Source organism: Pundamilia nyererei, unplaced genomic scaffold, assembly GCF_000239375.1.
Source record: "Pundamilia nyererei isolate P.nyererei 1_Seehausen unplaced genomic scaffold, PunNye1.0 scaffold00269, whole genome shotgun sequence".
In the NCBI taxonomy this organism is placed as follows: Eukaryota; Metazoa; Chordata; class Actinopteri; order Cichliformes; family Cichlidae; genus Pundamilia; species Pundamilia nyererei.
In genome coordinates this window covers 179,099-197,314 of record NW_005187670.1, presented here as the reverse complement: position 1 = coordinate 197,314, position 18,216 = coordinate 179,099, and the positions used below count along the sequence as shown (strand labels likewise).

Genomic DNA, 18,216 nt, shown 5'->3' with positions numbered 1-18,216 from the left:
CGGGTTATTACTGGGTGAGACAGTTGACCTTAGCTGAACCATGAGCCAGATGTTTGGTTTTGCTAATCTTGTGTTATATCTGACAGGGACTTTAGGATTGGTGTCAGTTGGGTTTGAGAGGGGGGGTCCGAGTTGTGTATTCTGGTAGAAAGCTGAGCTTTAATGACGTGCTCATTTCTTTCAGTTTTACAGTGATGACTTTAGCACTTTAGTCCTTGAGTTAGGGGATTTGTTTTACAGCTGCATTCACACATCAGATAAAATATAGACCACGTAAACCACAAAGGTCTCCATGTAAGGACAGTGAAAACCTGAGCACAGGTATTACTCACCTGTATCCGGTAGTGAGTGGGACACCACTCTTCTTCCAGATGATGTGTGGTTTGGGGCTTCCCCCAATCTGACATTCAAACACAACACTTCCACCCTCCACTAGCTTCTGGATGGTGGGTTTCTTGATAAAGAAGGGAGCAGCAGCAGCAGACTCTGACTCCACCATGCTCACCTGGGTCTCCTCTCTGGTTTCTCTTAATCTGGAAATAAAAATGTTTCCTTATTTTCAGGCCCAACCTGTACCGCTTGTCATCCGTTTCAGTGATGTAAAATAAGAAACCAATATGTTTGACGATTTGATGAATGTAACTCAAACTTTAAGTGACTCACTGAGCAGTTTCAACATGTTCTGTAACAACAGCAATCTCCTCTCTGCTCTCGATGTCTTCAGACACTGGTGGGGAAAGACAGTTCATCACTGTAAATGAATATGCAGAACGTATAGACGGGAAGGGATGAGATTATGTTACGGGAAGATTTCAGGTCCTGTGTGTATCAAGAACAGGGCTCGGTGCATGCATGTGAACAGTCTCTGAGGAAAAAAGGGCTCAAATTAAAGTTATCTTGATATCTGCTGGACAGGCTGGGCATCGTTCCTCAGTATGTTACAGCATACAACGAAAGAAGATTACTTCCTGTGTGAGTGACACTGCATTCTGCTTGCACTGACCCTGGACAAGCAGGTAACAGGACGTGCTGACAGTTCCCGCCTCATTGGTAGCTGTGCAGGTGAAGCGGCCGCTGTCTTCAGCGAATGCTTCACGGATCACCAGTCTGGCAAATCCGTTCTCGTAGGTGATCTGGAAATCAATGGAGCTCTCAATCTTGTAGTCCTCTCTGAACCACATAATGATGGGGGTGGGATGACCGCTGATCTGGCACTCCAGGGTCACAGACTCGCCCTCGATCACATTTGTGTTCTTCAATCCCTGCACAAAAAAATATCACAACATCTTTACAAAAAGGTCTCTTTCCCTAAACAGTGTGGACATGTGATCTGAGGGCAGTCCACTCACAGAAATCAGCGTGGGAGGGACCACGGCACCACCGGCAGAAGGCACCGCAGCTGCCTCCACCACCTGTAAGATATTCACAGGTATGTTGGGAACAGTAGGCTGAAAAACTACAGCAGCTATAGATCCCACACATGGACACAGTGACAGAAACAACCAACACACACACACACACACACGATGAAGAAGAGATAACACAGCACAGGGAAGGCTGGATGGGCTGCAGAGGTGAGAATGAGGTTGTCAATAGCATGGAGAAGCCAGTTAAAGTTTATTACAGGGATATTTAATTATGGATTTTCACAGAAATCAAGAAAACCATCAAGAGAAGTTGTAAAAACCAGAAGTATGACCTGTGTCCCACAACATTTTTCTTCAGCTGTTCTTTAGTCTAATAAATGGTGAAAATGTCAATGAAATCAGGAGCAATCAAACCCGGGGTAACTTCTGCCCTTTCAATCAGATTTTTCCAGGGTTCAAATAGAGGTTTTTCAGCCTGTGAACGAGGATCTAATCAGGCAGCTCATATTAGGATTTATCATCTTGAAAATATCTGATAAAATTCACGATACTTTGGCCAGCTGTTGGCAGCTAACGGATCGTATGGATCTTACATCCACATCAGGTTTTCTTGTCCTGTTTAGATCCAGCTCTCTGAGCTACATTACAAACCTGGGCTCCCCAGTCCTCATACATTCTCTCCATTCTGCCTGAGTACACCACCCCGGTCTGTAACTCAGAGCCAGAACGACTCTGATATTTGTCAGTGAAGTGTTTGAACGGTGGTGGGATGGTCTCCAGCATCTCTCTGGTCTCTGCTACTCTGCGAGATGGACTGGGAGACTTGACAGGCTTGATGATCTTTCGAATAGTGGCAGAAGACGAGGATAACTCTTTGTGCAGAGTGGCCATGGCCGAGCCGGCGATGGAAACCTGACCGACCCAAAGAGGAAGAGCCACACCGTCATCAAGAAAATACTGTTGAGTCTTTTCTGAAATGTGTGTTAAACCACAGCACAGAGGAGCTATGGCACGTTAGTCTGATTAATGCTACAACAGGGTCAGATAGAGGGACTTTAATTAAGATGGATTAATAGGAGGTACCGGATCAATCAAGTTTATTAAATAAGGGGATGAAGCAAAAGAAGGTTAAGGGAGGATTGATTTAGTTATTTTATGGATAATATTTGATCACGTTGACACTGCATTAAAACACAAGTTTGCATTTCAGCCAATCAGCAGTTCAATAAGCTTGCCACAGCAACGGTCCTATCACATTATTATTGTCCACAGCTCGCCTGATGCTTCCTGTCTTACCTCACTGCTAGACTCGAGTTTTGGGACAGACACTTTAGAAACTGTGAATTGTGGAACTGGAGACGGGGTGAGACCAGTGTCCACACGGGAGGAGATTTCTGTCACTCCCTGAATCTGGAGCAACCAACACAACAAGAGTCAGAACCTCAGGAGGATTTTAAAATCTGCACAGTATATTTAGAAGATGACTATGTGATTATCAAGAGATTTGTGCTTCAAATGTCTTTTTTATGGTTGACTACGAGGTGACTTCACAGAGATGAATCGGTCATTATTCACCAAATAATTCAAACAAGACTTTGCCCAAAGACACATTTCATACATAATTAAATAATTGATCGGACATATGGACTGTTTTTTCTGAGATACTGGTTTTTGTAATTGCGCAAAATCGTTTTTTGTAACTTTTTCATTTTGATGGAAAATAAAACATCCATCTGTTCTCTTCAGCAAAAGGGGGGGGGGGGGGGGTGAGTAAAATACCAAAATAAAAAATAAATGAAAGAATTCAAATCTGCTGATAGTTTGGTCAAATCTCTTGGTAATCGTTGTTCACTGGAGGCCTAGCTAACCTGAGGCTGCAGCACGGCTGCTTCACGTGTAAACTCCTGAGCAGTAGAAAGCATGTGCCCACTTTGCACTCTTGTTGATGTCAAAGCAGCTTGATAGCTTTGATCAGCAGCCACGGCGGCGGCCTGCTGCCTTAAATCCACCTCTACAGCCTCGTCCTCTTCAGCTCGACCCCCCTCGACAAGCGCGGGCTGACGGACACGAGCGAGGTCGACGGCAGCCACCACGGTGGCCACTGCCCCCGCTCTTTTCCCTCCCTCAGCCTGGAGACACAACAGATCTCAGGACATCCAGCACAGCGGTACAGAAACAGACAGGTTCATGGGGGAAATCACTTTGGTAAGTATCTCCATCCCCTCGTTCAAAGAAAAATACAGAGCTGGGAGAAAGACCTGATTTGCCCAAATTTGCATATAGACTGGGTTTAGTTAGCTCGACTCTGTTAACGCAGGTCTAAAACTCTGGGCTGGATGGTTGTCCAATTAACAAGAGGCTATTGAATGAGCTTCAGAGGTAGATCTTGGATTACGGGCAGAGCCAGATTAGCTGTCTCCCCAGCTTCCAGTTTTTTGCAAAGCTTAGCCTGACTCCAGTTATCCAAATGAGATAATAAGGTACTACGGTTTTTAAAGCCTGACCCATGCAAGCTTAAAGGTTTAAAGTCATTTGAAGACAGCACATTGGTTCATCTGTTTATCAGCAGTAACATTAGCTGCAAAGAAAAGTGACAGCCACAATCTTGTGGCGACACAATAAAACAATAAGACCAGTCTTCTGAGTTAAGCTGAAGCGATCTCAGACACATCAGGAGGATGTGGTATCAGGAGGACATCAGGTATTCTGACAGCATCGTCAGCTGAACCGAGCCAGGCTTGCTCTCTACTGGAAACAGGTGCTAAAGTCTTGTGGTTAAACACAGAGGACACAGCTCTTTGAGGGTGTATTTTCCTCCTCTTCTGTGAGTAAAGATGTTGCTTCTTGGTTTTTAAAGTTTTCACATGTTTCCCCCCCTCACCGTATGAATCTGTGTGGGGCTGAAAGAAGTTACAGTCCCGCCCAGCCTGCAGAGATGTCCCATCCCGCATCATCCAGGGTAAAACGCACATCATCAGCTTCAGATGATTCTCTTTTCATTTCAAAGACCAAATGTTCAGACTGCTGTGTGATGCTGTGCCAATGATGTGAATATGAGCAGGGCAAACAATCAGGCACATTAGAACAAGGAACACATGGAAAAGAATTGGCTGTAAGGTGGAGGAAGGTGGATGGCAGGTTCTGTTTTTCAGAGTAAACCCGTAATACCTTTAAACAAGGACCTGAAATCCACCGCAGAGGCTGTGAGACATGAACGTCACAAATAGAGAAGTGGAAGTAATATTTCATGACCAAACACAGTCAGGGAGCTGATGGTAACGCAGCTGAACCCGAAGAAGAGAGACTCAGGAATCTGGGAACCTCACGTTTCATTGAAAATGCCCATTTTTTGTGAAGTGTCTCCTGGAATGGTTTATCTGTGGATGGGAATATGTCGTGCTACCCCAGGGATGCTCACCTGTTTGACCATGGTGACCTGCTGCTCCCGGACCAACTGAGTGACAGTCCTGCCCTCGGCCACGTAGTCTTCCTGCTTCCAGGGCGGGAGGACGTCACCGGCGGCCTGCTTGTGTGCGGCGATAGGGGACGGGACTGACCTGAAAGGTGAGACTGAGAGTTACACAGCTGCCCTGATTGGTTTATTCATCGAGCACACCGATCAGCAGATCTCTGTCAGTAATCATTCGCTGACTTCTTTCCATGTAAAAGTTACGAACAGGCAAATAACAGCCAGCGTTAACCCCTCCCAGACTCTACCCACCTGACAGGCGTGGGTGTGGGTGCCTTCACATGTCTGACAGGTGACGGTGACTGTTGCCGTCCCCCGGTCACCTTGGCCACCAGTGATGGCTGAGTTGGTGACTTGGATGTGGGTTTCGGAGGAACTCTGGGTGGAGTCTTGTGAGCCAGCTCTGCGCCCTCTATCTGCATCTCCATCATGCCGGAGGCCTGGAAACTGGCCTCCATCTTCTGGGGACGGACAGCAGAGTTCATGAAGTTAGATTAAGTATGAGTAAATTAGACAATCACACATTTCTTTGAGGATTTTTTTACCTTTTCTACTCTGGTGTGTCGGGTCTCTGAAATCTGGGCGGTTGAAATCAAGGTCTTTGTTTTCTTTGCTGGAACGGCTTCTTCGCCTGAAAATGTCTCTTCTTTAGTCTGTGTTTGTCATCAAAGCAATTTCCAAAAGGAAGAAGAAGCAGAGACGAACGGTTCTTACCCTGAACCAGCAGTTCGGCTGTGGAGGTGGCCCGTCCGCTGCTGTTGGTGGCTGTCACCGAATACGTCCCAGAATCCTCTGGGAAGGCTTCAGCAATCAGCAAGCTGTGCAGGTCTCCGTCCTGGATGATTCTGAAGTCGGTGGAGCTCTGGATCTCGGCCCCTTCTCTGTAGAATTTTACCCCAGGTGCGGGGATCCCGGTGACTCGAACATCCAGCCTCACTTGGCTGCCCTGTCTCACCGTGGAGCTCTGTAGTCTCTGAATGAAGCTCGGAGGCACCGTCTCCGCTGGAGAAGGAGGTACAGGTCGCTTTATATCAGCTGATCTCAGCATTTCGTTGTGCAAGTACACAATACAATAAAGCCAGTTTATGACTTTTTAGAAAACTGAATTTTTAATAACAGTTTGTTTTCAGATTGATTCAGACGGGTGTTAAAAATCAGCTCATGATGTTGCAACGTCTGCCGACCGTTATCCACTGCTGTTTATCCTTTGAGAACTCTGGATGGCAGCTAAATGATAACATACACACAAACGAACCTTCTTTACAATCTATAAATATCAAAATTTTAACATTAAAATTTGCTGTTCGTAGCAGCTTTTTTGAAAAGAAATGTATGGGAAATGTTCATGGAGCAGAAGTGCTTTAGTTTACCACCTGAAGTCCTCCTGTGAGCTCACCTGTAACTAAGAGTTCGGCTGTGCTTGTGGCTTGTCCAGCACCGTTGGTGGCTCTGACAGAAAATCGTCCGCTGTGCGCGGCGGTCACAGCAGGAATCCTCAGAACAGCGCGGCCATCGCTGAACGAGATCTGAACGCCGGGCAGAGCGGCAGCAGAAAGTACCTGGCCATCACGGAACCAGCTCACCTCAGGAACTGGAGAACCTGCAAAGAGATGCATGAGACTCTGTCGGAGAACCCACAAACCAACATGCACCAAAGGATCCGGGACTAAGACCTGAGCCACAAAGTCAGTGCTTTCAGTAAAACAGTGAGATTTTAATGCATGAAACAAAAATGTGAAAGGAAAAGCAAACAACGAACGAGTGGGAGAAACTTTATTAAGAGTTTAGCAAATTTTCATGTTCAACTTTTTATTTGAAATTTTAAAAAATCATCTTTAACCCTTGTGTGGTGTTCGTATTTTTGTTACTCAGCCAGTGTTCATGGGTCTGGTGGACCCGCTAGAGGTTTGGCTTTCCAAATTAACACTATCAAACAATTTTATGTTAAATTACTCAACAGATGTTTACTTCATCCCAATTACAAGACATATGAACAGCAAACATGGTTAATTTTTTCCCTTTACCTTTGTTAGATCACATTTATGAATTAATGTGCTTCTCGTTTTTCTTTTATATAAAATGTTATAAATAAATCAGTTATAATCAAGTGGAGTGAGTGGAAAGACACAACACATTTACACGTGAAAAAATAATTAATTGTTTAATTTTTCTTTTGAAAAAAACTGAACACGGGTCTCACAGACCCGAACACCATACAAGGGTTAAGATTAACGTTGTTCACGTGAGGTTTTCAAATTGTTTAAAAATATAGAAACTGAAAATGTGACATTTATTTAGCCAAAGTAGAAATTAAACATTTTAAAACTGGGTGGATGGATTTAAAAATACAATTACTGTTTAAAATATACGAGAGCTTTAAAGGAAATAAGAACTAAGATCAATACAACAAAGAGTAATTCTTTTGAATCATGAGACCGTCAGTGAGATGAAGTCAGAGCAGAAAAACGTCACTATCAGGTTTGTTTTACCTGGTTAATCATGAAAGAATCAAGACTAAACTTCAGATGCTTCATATGTTTCCTTCATGTGGCTTCATCGTTACCTAGCTCGACCTGCAGAGCCGTCCCTGTGTGACTGATTGCACCAGTCTGTCAGGAGAATAAAGGACGGCTGCTCTTATACTCACTGGTTAAACTTAGAACAAATAACATTTCTCCTTTTAAGTCAAGCAATCATTGGGTCAAAGCAACAAGAAGCAGACTGTTCTCCCCTCAAACACTGCCACCAATAGCAAGCAGCAATGCAGCAATGCAGCAACCATCTCAGCTCCCTGTGGTTTGGGCTGTTTGGACTTAAAACAGAAAACTGAGGGAGAAAGGCTGAAGAGCCAATCAGGAGCTGTCTGTGTAAAGGTTGGCACATGCTTCCCCTGAGTTCCTGAAAGGGAAAGGCATCTGCTGAAATTCTGTCAGCTTTATTTTTATCACAGGCATTGACTCCAACCTTCCAAATGTCAGAATGTCCCTGAAAGCAGCAGCAGCCTGTAAAAGCCTCGCTCGCCACGAGAAAAGAAAGAAAGGTGACGAGAACATTTACCCCTCAAAAGTCCATCATTTCTCTCTATAAATACAAAGAGTCCAGATATGAATGTTGCACAGTCTGCAGTGAACCTCTGTACCAGCTGCATGGCTTCAATGTCTAATCGTTTTTATATGAACTTTAACATTATTTCTCTCCTTTCTAACTAATGAAGTCAAACATCTGCTCATTCTTTGTATCTCCAGTGTAAATACAACAGTGTCAAACATCGTCCTCTGCAGAACGTCACCTTCACACGTTTCTCTTACCACTAACTTGAGCCTCGAACGTGGCGGCACTACCCTCCAGTGCCACGACGCTCTGTAGCGGCTGCGTGAACGTCGGTGCTTGAGTTGACATGATGATCGGCACCCTGGAACACAAACGAGGTGATCAGCCCAGAATAAAGAAAACAGCAGCAGGCTTTGGTTTCATTGGCAGAGAAACTGACAGATCAGCAGCAGGTGGAGCTAATTCTCCACCTGCTGCCACTAAACCAGTGCAGGAGTAGAGCAGCCACTAACAGCTGCAGATACAAACAAACCTGCAGCCTTTTTAATACGAATGAAAAAATCATCAGATTTTCACTTTATTGTTTCAGTCATTGCAGAACAAAAACGAGATTACAACATGTTTTTACAAATATGTAGATTTTATGGCTGCATGAGATCAATGCAGTGAGATGAAAGATGAATAAGTGCTGCCAGGCTGAGGATGCAGACTGGGTCAAAAGGTGTGGAGAACTGTGGGTGTAGCTGGGTGTAGCTGGGCGTGCAGAGCAGCGGAGGAACCAGAGTGGAACCTAATCTGAGCAAATACAGAGAGACGTGAGAGCAGAACAGCCAATCGGACGGCCTCAGGCTGGAGCAGGGGAGCCGAGGTGGTGGAGCAGCAAATGGAGGCGAAGCTGCAGACGGAGGTGGAGCATTGTGGATGCTTCTTCTCATAATGTTGTTTCTCCAGAAAACTTCAATGATTCAGTTTCAGTTTAGCTGCTGTGTTATTTGTTGCAACCTGTGTTTACTAGTTCATTCGAATCCGTATTTTAACTTTATCGTCTGTGATCAAATTTAAAACTAATAAAACAAGTTTTATGTTAAATACTCGTTTTGTCAAATTTTACTTTCATTGAGATAAAATAAATGATTCATTCAGTCATTTCTTTCTTCTAGTGCTGATCGCTCATCCTATTCTTTATATCACTTCCTGTTTCCCACGCTGATGCTGACATCATCACGCTGCCTGCCTTCTGTGAACCAATCAGCTTCCATTCTCTGCTTTAAATCACAAACACGTGTTTTTCTGCTGCTTTTCTTGCTGTGCGATACATTTCTTTCCTGATAATGTACAAATGTCTCTGATATCCTACATGTGCATATCCAGATTGTTCGTTTGAACCTTTAGATTTCTTTATTCTTCACACTGGACAGTCCACAGGTGAGTAAATGGTTGTGACGTGCACTTGGGTATGTTGGCTGTTATATTCTCTGTTCTCTCAGTCCTTTGATTGGCCGTGTTGTTGTGATGTCATAGCTTTGTGACGATGCTAAGGTGTAGCTGATCCCCCGCTGGGATGGTGCTGTAGATCCTGTGTTTATAGATGTAACCAACATATAACTAAACACTTTTCTGATGTTAGTCGTTGTTTGTAAAGGTTGAAGAACATTCGTACACTTTCAGCTCCGTCCATCGGTCCACAGAGCCCGTCTGTGTCACAGGGCGAGAAAGCTCTGTCACGTTAGAACCACAAAGGAAACGAGAACCTGTGAAAGCCCATCGAGACGGTCACCAACGCAGCAGCTACTGCGACTCATGCAGCACACTCTGGGTGGAGACGTGTTAGATAACCACTGTGTGAAAGAGTCACTGACCAATCATGTGGCTGAAGTGGCTCCTGTGAGGACGCCTCATCAGTCCTTCAGCAGGATGATGTAACAGTCAGGCAGAGCTGTTTCCTCTTAACAGTGAAACTGGTTTAATGATAACTAAGTAACGTCTGCGTGAGCACGCCGATGAACAAGCTGCGCGCTCACAGCAGTGTTCAAACGATCAGAGACGCTGACAAAGGGTTTCAAAGGCTCATCAGCGGCAGCATTAACTGACTATTATGATCTAAACACTGCACAAACTGGGAGTCCCCGTGCTGATAAACAGCTTAGGATAAACTATAGTATAGTTTATCCTAAGCTGCTGTAAATAACAGAGCAGAAGAAGAAATCCAGTTTTTACACTGAGGTGACCCAAACTCTGAGCTCTGCATTCAGAGTTGCACCTGCATGTCGTGCTTGCCTGGGTTGGTAGGAACACAGAATGCATTTGACTAATTGATGAAGTGATTAACTCTACTCGGGTTTGTGTTGAGGGACACATTTACATGTAGTTAAAAGCAGCTGGATGGAAATGTGCTGAGTGTCTCTGCAGCTTCACTCAGAGGTTTGAGTTTCAGAGCTGTGAGACAGGTGAGACGGACGGCGGCTATAAATGTCTGACGGGCGGCAGCAGCTGCAGGTTTGCACTTTTACAAAGAACATTTATGCTGCCGCTGACACAGAGATGAACAACATGACTCTGATTAGCATGCTGGAAAAAAAACAAACTGATTTTAAATAAAAATAAAAGTTTCCCTGAAAATACAAAGTCTGATGAAAAACTCAAATGTGTTCTGGTGTGAACTGTTAAAGGTCCACTGACCAAACACTGATCATGTCCACTCTGCTGTGACCTCAGTGTGGACGTGGACCAGTTTGTCTTCATTGATATAAACAAATTCAATTCAACTTTATTTATACTGCACCAATCACAACAGCATTCAGCTGAAGGTGCTTCATACTGTAAACTCATCCATCATCTTCAACATTTAATTAGCTGTTTCCAAGTAATTATAACCATCAATCATCAGATCAGATCTAAAGCTGAGTCTGCTGTTTTAACTCTTTGGTTCCTGATTTTACTGCAGACTAAAAACCATAATAATAATAATAATAATAACAACGACGCATGTTATTAGTCAGTGCAGTGATGCAGTGGATCTTCTCACAGGTTCGTGATCTTTAAATAAATGGAGCTCGTTGTTGTTTCCACTTCATGTGACACAAACTCTTACAGGTGAAATGTGCTGTGGAGTGTTTTTATCCACCACATTGTTATTTAGACATGATTCTGTGTTTATGTTGATTTTGTTCTAAAATCTCTTCGTGGCAGAATTTGGACTGAAATGTTGATTAACACAAATCTTTGATTTTGCTGTGAAATCTTTTCAGACGAGTCACTGTGGGTTTTCCACGTTTGTCTCCACTCATGTTCTTATTTCAAGTTTCTTTCTCTCTGCACTCTGGTTTCATGTTGCTGACAAATAACCACGTTACATATTATTGAAGCGTTAAATTAAATGGTTCTGATTGCTGATTATTCGCTGTGGTTTTTGTAAAAAAACAGAAACAAAGATGTTGTGCTTTCAAAACCTTTTTCTGCTGTAATTAATTAAAAACATCTTTTGTTTTGTTTTTTTATTTTGTTACAATTTTATGAATTTAAAATTTAAAACCTCAATTTTCTCATCATAAAATGGAACCACATACGTGTTGGTTATAATTATAAGTGTGATGAAATTAGTCAGTTTATTGATATTATGAGACTAAAGCTCGGGTAACATAAAGTCATTTTTATACTTTTTTGGCACAAACAGGCTTCCATACTTATCTGAGAATCAAACAGTCAATAAAGCTTTGATTCAAAGACAACTCCCATTGAAACTTTATAATGACAGGAATAAATGAAATCTTTCACCTGTAAAAGCAGCTTAATGACACTTCATGTAAATGTGACGATCAGATCAAAGACACGAACAAACATGAAGCCGTTTAAACGTCGTTCCTTTTGTGTCCACGATGCAGCTGCAGTAATCCTGGTTTAACGCTGGCTGCAGTCTAGCGTGCAGCTGTTTCTGCTGTCAGACAGTTATTTAAAAACCTTTACTGTCACATGGTTAACATCTCGAGTGTGACGTCGCATTTATTGACTTTGGACGCTCGATCACAGAAACCCTGTAAAAACGTACAGCTGGAGTCTGAGGACGAGTGTGAAGCTCCTTAAAGTAAGACTAAAAATCCTCCAGTGCTGTGAATCTGAAGTCTGTGGAAACAGGCTGAACCACTCTCACACCTCTTTAAGGAGCTGGTGATCAATAATCAGTTACTGGTGATTGATTTGTTCCTGCTCTCTGACTGTGACACTGAACGCCTCGCTGGGACAGCTGCTGCTCTTTTTCAGCGCTGTCAGCTGATTTCAGGCAGAGTTGTGAGTTTCTCACCTTCTCTGTGAACTTTCAGCACCTGATCAGCTGATCGCAGCCTTATCAACAATCAATACGAACACTTCGCTTCATCATAAGCCAAACAGGATCAGACCTGATAAACTCAGCCCATATTTACAGATCGAGCTGAGCGACAGATAAGGCAGTGGCCAAAAATATCCACCACCCCCTCCCCAACCTCGAGCAGCTTGATTGACAGACAGCATGTGGCGCATAGCTGGGGGTGAAGTGATAGCCCTGCTGCTGATTCCCTTAAAAAGCCATCAGCCGCCCAGCTGACAGTCCACTCTCATGCTATCAGCAGCTATTCTTGGCCTTCCTGGGGTCAGTGCACAGCCCGCTGAATACGGCCAACCTGCAATCTGCACCCGAAAAACATCAAACCAACACAAAACCCAAACACAGTTCACCCAAACCCCGAGCCCTGACCCCCCAATCGCCGTAAACCCCACGAGTCAGCATCATTAGGGGACCGGCGAGTACTCACTTGTATCACAAGAGTGCCTGAAATGATGGGACGGAGCCCGTCAGAGCAACGAGCAACGGTCTCCTTATCCAGGAAGGTTTTTCCAGAAAAATCCAAGATGAGAACGGTCGAGCCTCGAAATATCCCCCGAAAAAAAAACAAAACTACACAGAATAGAGGCCGTGTAGTTTTGCTTTCCCTCCTCGCAATCCCTCCACCCGAGGCGAGGTTGGGAATGCTCAAACTGCTCAGGAGGGCCCAGATGGTGCTTTAGGGTTTTATACCAGGGGGACAACCTGCATCATCAGAGCACCGACGCTCCCCATTGGCTGCTGAAACACTCAGGGGGCATGATGGGACATAGCAGCCATTTATGCACCCTGCAGCCTGTGAGGCTGCCCACCCCGATCCTCTGATTCGGATCAGGCTAAGAGTGTGTGACGGCAGCTCGTTCACACACACCTGAACCTCCGTGTTTTAAAGGAATCGCAGAGAACAAGTTCATCTGCAGACCCAGAGTCACTGAGAACTGCTGAGCAAAAGGAGGCAGAGGCTGTTCCTGTCAGTCAAAGCCCCCCTCCCACCGGCCGGCTGTTACAACACCCTAACAAACCCACGCTTCATATCTCAGGAGTCAGCGGAGCTCCTGGGGCTCATCCTGTGGATCAGAACCTTTCTGCTGCTTCATGTTTGGTAGCAGAGTTTAGTAATGCAGCTGTCAGTCGTCCATCATTGTCCTAGCTTGACCTGGAGGTCAGTTAAGTCCACTAATGTAAGAAGTGATTTCGGTGACAGCACATTGTGTAAGTTGTGTATTGTTGCTCTTTATAGACACTTTCTGTTTGTCTGGATCAGTTTTCATGAAAATTTGGTTGCACCTAAATATTTTTTACATTTTTTTTTCAACATTTTGCTTTTTGACTTGTTGATTCCAGAAGGTAAAATCTGAACTGTACAACGACTTGTTGTATCACACCTGAAGAGTGTCATGAGTCTCAATCTTGGTGAGTTTTTCCTGCTTTTATCAATCAGGTCATCCAGTGACAGATGGAAGCAGTGCTGGAATCTACTGCAGGAGTGTCTTAAAGACATAAAGACCTGGATGGCCGCTAACTTTCTGCTCCTTAATTCTGATAAAACTGAGGTTATTGTACTCGGCCCTGAAAATCTTAGAAATATGGTATCTAAGCAGATTCTTACTCTGGATGGCATTACCTTGGCCTCCAGTAACACTGTGAGGAACCTTGGAGTCATTTTTGACCAGGACATGTCCTTCAACGCACATATTAAACAAATATGTAAGACTGCTTTCTTCCATTTGTGCAACATCTCTAAAGTTAGAAATATCCTGTCTCAGAGTGACGCTGAAAAACTAGTTCATGCATTTATTACTTCCAGGCTGGACGACTGAAATTCATTATTATCAGGAAGTCCTAAAAACTCCCTGAAAAGCCTTCAGCTGATCCAAAATGCTGCAGCAAGAGTCCTGACAGGGACTAGAAAGAGAGCAGATTTCTCCTGTTTTGGCTTCCTGTTAAATCCAGAATTCAAAATCCTGCTCCTCACATACAAGGTCTTAAATAATCAGGCCCCATCTTATCTTAATGACCTTGTAGTACCATATCACCCTATTAGAGCACTTCGCTCTCGCTCTGCAGGCCTACTTGTTGTTCCTAGAGTATTTAAAAGTAGAATGGGAGGCAGAGCCTTCAGTTTTCAGGCCCCTCTTCTGTGGAACCAGCTTCCAGTTTGGATTCGGGAGACAGACACTATCTCTACTTTTAAGATTAGGCTTCAAACTTTCCTTTTTGCTAAAGCATATAGTTAGGGCTGGACCAGGTGACCCTGAATCCTCCCTTAGTTATGCTGCAATAGACATAGGCTGCTGACTGGGTGTTTCTTCTTCACTCACCTTTCAGTACTTAATCATTAGTTGTTAAGCTCCGGCTCTCTTCCACAGCGTGTCTTTTTCCCGTCTTCCTCCCCCTCACCCCAACCAGTCGCAGCCCCTCCCTGTAAGGACAAACTGGTTTAGTTGCTGCTGTTTCACACGTGCTTGTTTCTTGTTAAACATCTTCCTGTGGAGGATTACATGTTTGTGTTTCCACCAATCACAGTTAAGCTCAGATGTGAAGCAGCCCTCACTCGTCTTCACATTAAAGGTGCCTGAAGTGACGCAGCTGTTGTCAGTGGTGTGAAAGCCTCAGCAGGTCGATGGTGTGCAGGACTCATCGTCTGTGGCTGAAACAGACTCACCCTGCGGTACTTTATTCACAGCTGTGATCTTGAATGTGTTTCTATTGTAATTCTATTTTTAGTCACAGATGTGAGCGAGCGTAGTGAGAGTTCCCGTGTCTGCCTGGCTGGGCCGTCCGTCGGCTAAAAACAAGCTTCTTCACAGGAAGTTAGCCGGGACTGAGGAAACTATAAATCACAACAACAACGGAAGACTGGGAAGATTTATTGGTTTAGTAAAATGTACTAAATTAAACACATAAATGAGGAAAGCTGAGACTGACTGCAGGAGGCTCCAGGCCTCATGAAACACGTCCTTACATATAGGCAGTTCATCACAGCTGCTCACAGGTCTACTGTTAGAGGAGACGTGGTTAGTGACGGCACAGGAGGAGCTTCCAGTGGTTTAAGAAATACTTATTTCATGTTGTAATTCAGGCAGTTACCAGTTAAGGATTTTGTGATCTAAACTGAGGACTAATTTTGCCATATGAAGCCTTTTAAATGAAAATAAAGATACTTTGTCACAGGACTGACAGGTCAGTACAAAACTGGACTCAGCAGGTAGGTTTACAATATAGTTATTAGTTAAACTGGAAATCGTGACAGGCAACAAAACATAGAGCTTGTTGTGGCCTGGGTAACGTGGCTCGGTGGACGTGGATCTAAAAACAGGGAACGGGCGCAGAGATGCAGACTGGAACGGGACAGTTAAGGAGTCACATTGTAGGAGGAGGAAATGATGGGAGAGGGGTGACGTGATCCGGAGTGAGCTGAGTGGTGTGGAAAGGCGGTGTGGAAAGGCGGTGTGACCTGCGATCCGGACGTTGCTGCGATCCGGACGTTCCTGCAGGACGGCAGGCAGGTGAGACACAGAGTGATTTCCCAAATGGAGAGACAAATGTCAGCGTGAGGCTTAAATCACTCTCTTGATGGCCTGCCATCAGCTCCAGCTGTGAGGAAGTGGAGGAGGACGTGGCCCCGCCCAGGGACGGATACCAGGTAGGCTCAGGAGCCTGATGGAAAGTTCCAGCCACAGACCCGGACCATGACATACCCGAAGACTGCAACAGAAAAACGACAGAGACAAAACGCAAAGAGACAAAGAACACACAAACATTCACTGCCAGGTGCAAACGTAGCCCATGTGAGGTTTGCAGAGCACTGAAACGTAGGAAGGACCAGAGTGTGAGCTCGTTAGAGGGATAAGACACACGGGCTGCTTATTCAAGTATGAAAAAGGTTCTCACAGGACAGCAGTGAATATTCCACCAACAAGTGTAAGCACCACAAACAAAGAGACGTTTTCCTCTGGTTTGGACTCTGTTAGCTTTAATCGGACGAACCAGGATCCAGTCAGGTTGTTCCAGCGTCACACAGGTCACCTTCTCCTTCAGCGAACACTGAGCAGCTCCTCGGGGTAACGAGGTGTTCAGGTTAAGAGGTTCATCATCAACGATGGTGATTTTTCATTTTTATCTTTGTTTGTTTTTGTATAAACAATGAAAGGTGGTGGATTAGCCAACTGGTCATGATCAACTCTGGGCTGGACCAATCACAACACATCCGTATGTAGGTGAAAGGGAAGCGATTCGTGCCGGACTTCAGCTGGAATGAAACAAAGACACAAAGCTGCAGTTATTCTGTGTCTTTGCTGCCCAGCTGCCTCTTCTCCTCTCATTCTCCCCCTCCCTCTCCTGTTGCTACTTCAATCATGATCAATGATCAGCTGATGGTGATCGGGTGGTCAAGGCGCGGACTCCCTCCTGAAGTGAGCTACTTTTTAATATCTGAAACTTTTTAAATATCTGAAACCGGTTGCTACTGTTGACCGTACATCGAAAGCTTTGAAATGAATTCTAGCCTCAGTGTCTGATGACTGGCTGCTAACATTAGCTTCTTTGTTCAAATATTATCTATGTTAGCTATGGCCTCCACAGTCACCTGACCTGAACCCAGTGGAGATGGTTTGGGATGAGATGGAGCGCAGAGTGAAGTTAAAGGACCAACAAGTGCTCAGCATCTCTGGGAACTCCGTCCAGGCTGTTGGAAACCATTTCAGGTGATGACCTCACTGGCTGATGGAGAAGAAGAGCGAGCAAAGCAGGGATCAAAGTAAAGGGGGCTGTTACAAAGAATCTAAAATATAAATCATGATTTGAGTTATTTTATTTTACACTTTTGTGTTTACTACATGATTCCTACATAATGTGTTCATTGATATTGTTGATGGTGATGGAAATAAAGAAAAAACATTATGTGAGAAGGTGACTGACTATGCTGGATATTACAAGTTATTTTCATGGAGGAGGATATTTTCAGCTAGTAGCTGCTTCAGATTAGTTGTACCTGGGCAACGTCAATGTTTTAATGTCAGCATCCTCACTTCTGATGTTAACTTGAAATATATGCACCTCGTATTTTCTGATGAGACAAGTGTGGAGCTGAAGGTTATCAGCTTGCTAATGCTCGATTCCTAATGTGTGAAATGACCTGCAAATGCTGTGCTGAGACACTTAATGTCTGAATGTTAATCTCACTGTAACATTATCATTTGTGAATGTCAGAAGCAGCTAATACTAACCTACTAACATTTGTAATTAGGCAGTTGCTGTTTTTGCAACTACCTTGCTATAAGTAGTTAAACTTGGCAGTTAATGTAATCCTGACTGACGCCGAGCATGTAATGCTGATTTCTGTGTCTGAAATGTCTATTGTCATGTACCAGTAACTGAGTAAAACTACCAGTTGAATAAACCCAGCTACACTGAATTAGATTCAGCTAAATTAACGAGTACTGACCGCCTAACCTAACCTAACCTTAGCGTTTAAAAATACATGATTGAATGGGTAAAGTGAAAGTCTGAGGCTGTGCTGCTGCTGCTGATCCATTTCTGTCTCTGCGGCTCAGATATCATCAAAACTAAATGTGTTTAGACCCTGGAGCCATTAGAACTGCTCAGAGCAACAGCGCCTTCTAAAGGCGCTCAGGAGTACTGCAACAAACCCACACTATCTGCATTCACTGATGAACTTTATCTGCATTCACTGATGTAAAGCAAACGTATACACAGTCTGATTTTTACTTTTCTTTATGTGACATCAATGTACGATCCAATCGAGTTACTGTCATATTACTTTACTTTTCTTTGTTTTTTAGTATTATTTCATCGCTCCAACCTGAACAAAGAGCATTAATAATTTAATGATTCATGGCAGCATAGTGCACGGTGATTAGCAAGAAGGTCGTGAGTTTGATTCCACCACCTGGCCGGGTTTTCATGTTCTCTCCGCGTACTTCCTCCCACAGTCCACAGGCATGCAGTTA

General features: G+C 44.1%; 1 protein-coding gene across 1 annotated transcript in view; it reads right to left on the bottom strand.

Annotated features, from left to right (window-relative positions):
• Positions 1 to 12,892, bottom strand: part of ttn.1 (titin, tandem duplicate 1) — a 174,911-nt gene extending 162,019 nt beyond the window's left edge. The window contains exons 1-14 of the mRNA XM_013915203.1: positions 12,675 to 12,892; positions 8,145 to 8,248; positions 6,233 to 6,436; positions 5,551 to 5,838; positions 5,382 to 5,467; positions 5,089 to 5,297; positions 4,786 to 4,924; positions 3,236 to 3,496; positions 2,664 to 2,777; positions 2,019 to 2,279; positions 1,350 to 1,412; positions 1,004 to 1,262; positions 664 to 727; positions 333 to 533 (exon numbers count right to left, since the gene is read on the bottom strand). Coding sequence (XP_013770657.1) covers positions 333 to 533; positions 664 to 727; positions 1,004 to 1,262; positions 1,350 to 1,412; positions 2,019 to 2,279; positions 2,664 to 2,777; positions 3,236 to 3,496; positions 4,786 to 4,924; positions 5,089 to 5,297; positions 5,382 to 5,467; positions 5,551 to 5,838; positions 6,233 to 6,436; positions 8,145 to 8,235 — 2,240 coding nt within the window. The 5' untranslated portion in view covers positions 8,236 to 8,248; positions 12,675 to 12,892. The remainder of the gene's footprint in view (positions 1 to 332; positions 534 to 663; positions 728 to 1,003; positions 1,263 to 1,349; positions 1,413 to 2,018; positions 2,280 to 2,663; positions 2,778 to 3,235; positions 3,497 to 4,785; positions 4,925 to 5,088; positions 5,298 to 5,381; positions 5,468 to 5,550; positions 5,839 to 6,232; positions 6,437 to 8,144; positions 8,249 to 12,674) is intronic.
• Between the last annotated feature and the right edge of the window lie 5,324 nt (positions 12,893 to 18,216).